General features: G+C 34.1%; 1 protein-coding gene across 1 annotated transcript in view; it reads right to left on the bottom strand.

Annotated features, from left to right (window-relative positions):
- Nucleotides 1–317: 317 nt before the first annotated feature.
- The window catches only part of LOC149802314 (uncharacterized), a 180,449-nt gene continuing 171,691 nt past the window's right edge, over nt 318–9,075 (bottom strand). The window contains exon 47 of the mRNA XM_089951529.1: nt 318–3,420. Coding sequence (XP_089807655.1) covers nt 3,364–3,420 — 57 coding nt within the window. The 3' untranslated portion in view covers nt 318–3,363. The remainder of the gene's footprint in view (nt 3,421–9,075) is intronic.

Genomic DNA, 9,075 nt, shown 5'->3' with positions numbered 1-9,075 from the left:
TGTATGTGGAGAATGCTTCTTAACTTTAATGTAATTTTGAAATACAAATAAATACTATTACAATACAGACTCGAGAATTGCAACTCATACTCAATAGAGATTCAAACTCGGATCTGCGGGTTCCAGTACTCATCTCCTTGCTTGTAACCTCCAGCCAATAAACCGTCGTGACTGTGCACATATATCCATAGAGTATGACTTAAAATTCTCTAACCTGTATCACATTATTTATTACACATATGATGTAAAGTTGCAGCTTGATTTGTTGGCAATGAACTTTGCAACAAAGATTGTTAAAAAGGACAAAAGGGAAGAAGTAGTAATATATGATTTATTAACTGATTAAATGTGATGCATTTAAGAAAGAAGTTTATAGAAATATATATTATGGAAACATAATCTCTGAGGTATTGTGTACATGATTCAGGTACTAGTAGAAGAAAATATAAATAAATATTAAAAGATTACAACTAAAGCTACATCTGATGCACAATATCAACGGAAAAAATTTCAACCAAAACAAATGAAAATTAAAATAAAATTTTAGCACAATGGTTTATAAAGTCAGTTCTATTACCATATTGATTCTGCTTTACTTTGATATAAAAATTGTCAGGAAAATGTTTGCTATGTTGATATACACTATTCAGTAATGTATTACATCGACATTACTGTAAATATGTCTGATGGACTTCGTTTATCATTTGAATAGATTACATTACCAATACACACTACACTTTACGGATAATGAAGTCATAAAAAAGATAAAGGAACCATCAAACACTTACATGGAGAGACATCTCAAAAGATAGCAAACAATAACAGGTTCTACACTGAACATTCTGTTTCTAGACAAAATAACAGAATATCTTCTATGCAATTATCCATTTTCTCTTGATAATGCCAAAAGTGTACAAAACTATGATTGTAGTTATTATAAGCAATCATTGTTAATTAAAAAGAAAAACAAATAATACTTTCTAACTAATATCTTTCTATTATTTAAAGTGTTAACATACGTTTAATAGGAATATTATTTCACCTAAGTTAGGTATAACTTTACTAGAGACATATACAAAATGGATTAGTATTATAAACATCATTACCACTAAAGGATGTATAATTTTACATTCTCAAAGTTTTAAGTAGCTTCTCCATCATACTCTTGTATGATTATCAACTATTTGGTTAATTTTTCTCACTAATTGAATTTTACACAACCTGAAAAGATCAAGAATTACATTAGAGACACTGTTCCAACATCATATCTCTGGAACAAATTGCCAAAGATTGTGCTTAAAAATGATATAGATGTTTAAATGAATATTGTGAAAGTTTTCAGATATAGGCCCAAGAGAGTTTCAAATTGCACATACATCTTACATTTCTACTCATGAAAGGGTAATACACTGAGCCTATTTTTGCTGAATTTGAAGTTTGAAATATGTTTGATTAAAAAAAGATTCAGTTGTTCTGGAGAATCTAAAAATAGGTTTCTCATCTTCTTGATTAGGAAGGCTTAACAAACTTTCGCCTTATTCCTAATTGATGCCACCCCAGACACAAGTTTAACAAAAGAGAAGTCCCATGGATCATTCTGCTCAGTTAGTTTGAAATAGGGCCAGCTCAGTTGTTCTGGAAACGAAATTTAAAATAGCAACTACTTACTTGCTGAAAACTATATGAGGTCAAACAAATGTTATTCGATAACAGTCTCTTTTAGCAGGTATTAAGTATTAAGTATAAACTGTGTGACAGGAAATCCATTATTCAAAACAGACGAGTTAAAATATGTCTGATGGTAAACTCATCTAGTTTAATAGCACAAAATAGTTAAAAGGAACAAATTGACAAGAATTTATAATGAAGTATCTTAAATGTTGTCTAATGTAACATTAATGAAAAAGATATAGCAAATCAGCAAAGCATGGCCCAAAAATTAAGATTTCTATAAATTCTGGAAGCATAACATACATGCCCCAATCTTAAACATATATTTCCTTCACAAAGAGTGCAGAGGAAGCATTGCAAACTTGTTAATGGTTTCCAGTTAACAACGTGTAAATGTATATTTCTGGGATAACATATTTAACTAAACTGTTTTACATCAAATATTAAATTAAAGCCTTTGAGACATATTCAACTTGAAATATCTACTTGTGTCAGTCTTTTCAACATGTATCTTAAAAGAGTTCCAGAGTTTTCATTATTAAATGTCTTGGTAGATAATTATTCCTTAATCATGGAAAAAATTTAGTCTTCTTGCAGATCATGGATGGTAGGACTGACATAAGTATACTGCTTTGCACATAATATTTTATAATGTTGTTGTCATAGGGTTTAACTAAATTTTACAGCACAAGATAGGCTAATGTTCAATGAAGAGTCGCTGATAAGTAATGAAGTGGTTAGAGTTTAAGACTTTATATGCAAAATATATTTCTATCAATGCTTGAAAATAAGCATTAATAACCCTAACTGGTCCTATTATACCAATTTACATCTAAAGCCATGATAGATACTGACATCAATGGTATTTTATTAAGTCAATAAGGAAATGGACATACATTGCAATATGACCATTAAATACTTGCAAAATAAACAAACAAGTGATGACAAAACAAGTGATACTAGCACATACCAACATAAAAGATTAACAGCAGATCTTCTTGATATACATATCTGCTGGTAGTTTTGCAAAAAGAAAATACATTTACATCTGATTGTGGTGTCTGCAAAGAAGGATAGTCGGTATAATCTCGTACTTTGTCATACTTTGCACTCCAACTGAACTAATATATACTAATATATAAAATGGATAGTTAAAACCGTAGAAAGTATGCGATTCATTCAAAAAATCTCGAAAATCAAGCAATATGTACATGCCACAACTGTAAACATTAAACCTAGAGTTTCCAAATATAGTGATCACCATTTTCCTCGTACTGTACTTAGGCTCTTTCTTGGTGTGGACAAATGTACATGTCTGACATCTGGTTGTAAAGATCATAGTGAATCTAAGGGTATGCATAATCTGGGTAAGGCTGAGCATAGTGGCGACCTAATGGTATACTGGGAAAGCTGTCATCATAGATTGGGATGTGGAAATACACATCTTACTCATGATGGTAGGGATCTTATTAATTTAATGAGCTGCATACCATGGGTGAGGGCAAGCTGGTCGATGACGTATAATGGGATCTCAATTGATATAGACTGGGTTGCGGGCATTCACATCTGACTGCTGGTGGTAGAGATTGAGATCAACTGTGGGGTAGGCATACAATGAGTACGGCTGAGCTAATTGGAACATTTACTGCGAGGATGCTTATCTTAGGCTGGGATATGGGAAACTTCATTTCTTCATAATCTCTCTGACGGACCTTGGAATGTTGGAAACTCTTGTTCTTCTTGAGAACCCTTCATAAAAGAAGAGAAGATTCAGATGACAGAAGATAATTTGAAGAATGAAGTAAAACTATTTTCGAACTCTTGTTTCTGCTGTATGTGCTTATAATAAAGGTAACAGTATGGTGATTTTGGCACATCTAAAACACAAAGGGAGCTGTTTATTTTGAGAGAAAGGAAATGCGGCATAATGATTTGTGCATGTACCTGAAATCATGGAAATATTACACAAATGACTCAGAGTAGCTATCACTGATGCAATGGGTTGACAATATGTAAAATGATAAATGGAGGAGCCCTTTAAACAAATCAGAGAGCGCACCGGTTTATACGATAACAGCAGAGGAAAAGTATAAGTCAAAACATCATGCTAAGTAAATATTAGAGGTTAGTTTTTGCCTATTTTTATTGGAACCCAAGTATGATTTAATTGGAACAAAATGGATATGGGTCAGTTCGAATACAATGATGTGCCATTAGAATTCTTAAAAGATACTGATTCAGCACTACAAGACATATTTTTCCTCCGGAATGTTAAAGGCTTGTTTTTTACAGTCTACTGCAAAAGCTTTACAAGAAGAACTTAAGCAGATAATGAAGTTTAAAACACGATGTGATTGTAACTTCTGGCATAAGTATAAGCAAGATGAAAATTACTGATAATCGAATAAAGCAATAACCGATAATGGAATAAGTCGTGATGAGTTTAAATATTAGTTAGCGCAACAAATCCAACTGACAAGAGAGATGGTAAATCATATGTTCATTGCAGAGAAAAGATTTTGTAGTTGGCTCTTAGAACATTTGAAACTATCGAAACAATAATATATCTGTATTATATAAATAACAATGAAACTATGAATTTTTATATATCGGATGGTTTCTACAATAATGAAATGTATTTGGAAAGAAAAGCAAAGAAGGAAAGACTAAAATTAGAAACAATGAAAAAAGCATAGAGATTGAATGCCAGACTACAATGGAAGTGTTTTAATTCCCCCGAGGAATAATTACTCATTGCATGTGACCACTACAGCTCTGATTTGCAAGAATTTAATAGAGATATATAAATACATTAACTGAATTGGAAAGCAGTTTGTAGCTATTAGAAGTGTAAAAGGTTTCTATTTGTTTTTATTAATTATAATTTAATTGGTTAAATGTAGTATAAGTAATACATAGTGCATCATTCTCTGGCCCCTTGCTGGGCCCCTCTTTATCTACTATGGTTATCTGCCCAGACATGATGTCATTGCAACCAATATAGGTTAACAAGCTAGTAACTAAATTTAGATACGTTGTCATGTTGAACCAATCAGATGACGGAGATGGAGCATGTGATCAAACATTGTGTCAGTTAGGACGTCATTGAAATAACTGATCCGCATGTAGAGATGCATTCTTTTTCATTAAGATACTGCATTTAATCTTTAGCATTATTTGCGGAATGGAAATGGATTTAGATTATCTGCATCAAGCTATACTTATGGATTTTTCCTGGATTTGAATCGAGCTACACTGGGACAACGTTTACAACATGGCTGACAGAAATCATTAGGTCTCACTGGATAGTTTCATATTTTGACACCCCACTAATTTTTAAGGTAGAAGGCATGAACCTAATTATCACAAGCCTAGCATTTATAAATTCACACAGATGCTAAATCTGTAATATGGTTGAGATTTACTTGGAGTTAGGCTTAGAAATATGTTGGCTTGTTGGTGACTGTCTGTCACAGTTAGATGAACATTGGAGATCAAATGCGTAACTTGGGCTGCAAATGAGCAGTCAACTTGGCTTACGTATTTACATGTGTCTGCTACATTGGTAAATATCTAAAAATCTAGATGGTTGAGAGGTGATTAAAAGTATGCTAATTTGTTATAGCACTAGTGAACTTTATTCACGCATAAGGCATATACTGATTCTTTTAGCTGCCTTGTCACAGGAAAATAGTGAAAATAGCTCTTTCCTGTCAAAAATGAATGTAAAAAGAGGGGTTGGTGGCAGTGTTGGTTCAGTATAAAAGCCACTAGTTGCATTAGGAATTAACCTGATTGCCACAGTCAAAATCTCACATGTATGCTTTCTACAAAAATCATTAGTTTGTTTTTATTTGTATCTTCAGTGTAAAATTATCCTCATTTTTCTGCAATAGGTCATTGTCGGATAAAAATTTACCAGATAAACTGTCCAGTGAGAACTTAAGAACCGGTATCTTTTTTCAGTCTTGTCAAATGTGATTCACTGTGCCATAAATCATTTCCTTATTACCTCCATGTCTTGAATCTGTCATAGTTAGGTATTCTAAACATACACTTCCTATAGATTTGATAGCACTTAATCATAGTAGAAGAAGGGAGTTAACTCAACACTGTTAGCATTACTAGGTATTGCTCCTGATACATTCTGCTAATGAACAACAAAAGCCTTATAAGTTTCATGCAAGGTGATTTAATTAAAGTATTTCACCTATTTATTCAGTTTCTCAATATTTTCAGTACATACTTAGTACATTTTCCTAATTTAATGATAAGTGCCTTCATTTAATGCTTTTACATACATATCTACTCATGATGTAATGTTTCAGTACATAGATTTCATCTTATTTCCAGAAAATTTAAGTTATAATGACCTATATATAAGAAGTTACGGGTTTTATATTCTTGTAGGCCTCAAGGTGTATAGAAGCACACCTGCCAAAGTGACAAAGATTTCCTTGGGAGTCAGCTGCACCAATTGTTGTGGAGATTTCACAAGAACAAATATATCTGGATCAGCTTCATTGAAGCTTTTGGGGAGTTATGCGAAATGGATGTCCCTTTTTATATTGTGCTATTTCTCCTCCCTTCTTTTAGTTTCCATGATTTTCTGTTAGCTTTAGATTTGATTCGATGCAGGTTGCAATCACTAGCAAAACAAACTTCTCTAAATAGCAGCAGGTTCAGCAATAACATACGAAGGCCATTGGGAAAATGTGATGCAAAGGTGACCTTCTTAGTGTTCTTATAATACATTATCCATGCATATTGTTTTATCAACAGATGGGATGAATCTGAGTATAGAATTTCATAGTTTAAATTTCCCAACTGATGTGGTTCAGTTTGCAAAGATTGGTCCATACATTTTATGTTACCTGACGAGTTGCCTCCCTTAGTCTATCTAAGATTACTCTGTTTTAGTATAGATTTGACATTCTTCATAAAATCAGTGAGAGAGTTCTGGTCAGTTTATATATGCTGTGCATCGTTCATATTTTGTTAAGTACTAGGCAAGCACATTTTGCAGTTATTTTACAGGAGAATCAGCTTGGCTTTCTTTGCGTCTTTTATTCCTTACATTTTGAGATTCCATAAATAGTACTATTTTTGTTGTGAGATATCACAGATATCACCAGGCACTAACACTACATGCTATATTAGCTATGAAAAATGATGACATTGACTTGTTATAAGGAAACTGTATGTTTAAGCGTGGAAAGTAAAATGAAAGCATGAAGGTGTCTCATAGCTGTTGATCAGTATCATGGCTCTATATCATCGACAAATGCCATACATCATAGGAAACAGACGATTGTGAATTTTACACATGTTGAGGTTGCGTTTTATTCAGAATCGCCCACAGTTTTGAAACTGAGAAGCGGTTCCCCTAATCCGACTGGCATATAAATTCTTAAGGTCTCACTGGATATTTTCATCTTTTGACACAGCCCCCTCTAATTTTTAAGGTAGAAGGAATGAACCTAATTATCACAAGCCTAGCATTTATAAATTCACACAGAAGCTAAATCTGTAATGTGGTTGAAATTTACTTTGAGTTAGGCTTGGAAATTTGTTGGCTTGTTGGTGACTGTCTGTCACAGTTAGATGAACATTGGAGATCAAATGCGTAACTTGGGCTGCAAATGAGCAGCCAACTTGGCTTACGTATTTACATGTGTCTGCTACGGAGGTAAATATCTAAAAATCTAGATCATCGAGGGGTGATGAAAAGTATGCTTATTTGTTATAGTACTAGTGAACTTGATTCATGCATAAGGCATATACTGATTCTTTTAGCTGCCTTGTCACAGTAAAATATTGAAAATAGCTCTTTCCTGTCAAAAATGAATGTAAAAAGAGGGGTTGGTGGCAGTGTTGGTTCAGTATAAAAGCCACCAGTTGCATTAGGAATTAACCTGATTGCCACAGTCAAAATCTCAAATGTATACTTTCTACAAAAATCATTAGTTTGTTTTTATTTGTATCTTCAGTGTAAAATTATTCTCATTTTTCTGCAATAGGGTAATTGTTGGATCAAAATTCACCATATAAACTGTCCAGTGAGACCTTGAGACGTCTGTTACGGGCTCGCCATCAATGGTTATATATGACTTGACACTACCGGACAATTAGCCTTTGCCCAAGATTAGACGAAAACTTTCCAGACAAAGCATTTATTTTAACCGGGGATAAAGGAAATGTGTAATTCATTGTTTTTTTACTTCGGACGCTGTAGTAGCAACATTTGTATAGAACTCAGAATTCTCAGAACAAATTTACCCATGCACAACTGGAAGTACCTGCAATAGACCCTAATGGTTTGACAGTTACGCGGTGGTGGCATTGCAAAATACGGTGGTTATGTTATCCGAAAGTATTCACTTCTTCATGGACTCTATGAATGTTGGCACGAGGGAAGCACGAATCCATCGGACACGTATGCTTTAGGCATGCATAATCATTGCTGCCGGATGACCCCGTCTTTGACAACAATGCAGCCCAATGGGAAGACAGCTTCCATCCCATCTGTGACAGTCGCAACATAATCTCAGACTCATTTGGCATTTGAACTCACTTCAGCCAATTTCTTTAAAACAATCAATGGATACGTGGTGAAATCTTTGCCGTTCATGGAGACAAAACATGAATCTTCGCTAACAAATTCAAGATGCTTCACAGATCATTCCAGGATGACGTCACTGGCTTAGGCACCTATTTTTCACCATATTGTGAGGTCACTAGAGTAATGGCGGCTGTTTGCACCTCGGCGGTCGTAACTATGCATTGAAAATGACCAAATGTGAAACAGTACCAGATTTCCTGCCCAGCCTATGCAGAAGAAATCCCAGAACTACTGACATTAACATATGGAGTAATATTGTTTAATTTTACTATGAAGTGCTCATTCCATGATCAATTGAAGCTTACAGGTGCAGTTGGATAATAACATCGATTTAACCATGTTAAAACTCCAGAGCACTTTTCCTTTTTCAAGTACTAGCTTGGTACTTTTCATTTTGTATCTTTTTGCAAAGCAATATGCACTATCTACCATATCTGCCTATGTATTGGCTATTGGCTATGTGCACAAACTGAACAATATCCCTGATCCAACCAATTCCTTTCTTATTCCAAACATCTGCAATTGTTTCATGACCTTTTACCAAGCACAGTTGCCAGACTACCAAATCAAAATGTATTCTAACAAAAAATATCAAATAAAATTCCAGTCCTGCATGATTCACTCACAATCCCTTCTGTGTGGCTCCGTTTAAGTCCATGTTTCAAACTGCATTTTGGGCATTCCTGTGAATTGGGGAAATGACAATTAGACAACCTGGTTGCAGAAACCCAAACTTAACTTCAGTTTTCTCCAGTTCAGATCATTGACAATGGTTTAGCTGT

The sequence above is a fragment of the Sinohyriopsis cumingii genome, chromosome 3, assembly GCF_028554795.1.
Source record: "Sinohyriopsis cumingii isolate HCF-2022 chromosome 3, ASM2855479v2, whole genome shotgun sequence".
Classification (NCBI taxonomy): domain Eukaryota; kingdom Metazoa; phylum Mollusca; class Bivalvia; order Unionida; family Unionidae; genus Sinohyriopsis; species Sinohyriopsis cumingii.
The sequence above is the reverse complement of the archived record's forward strand: the minus strand, read 5'-3'. Positions and strand labels throughout refer to the sequence as shown.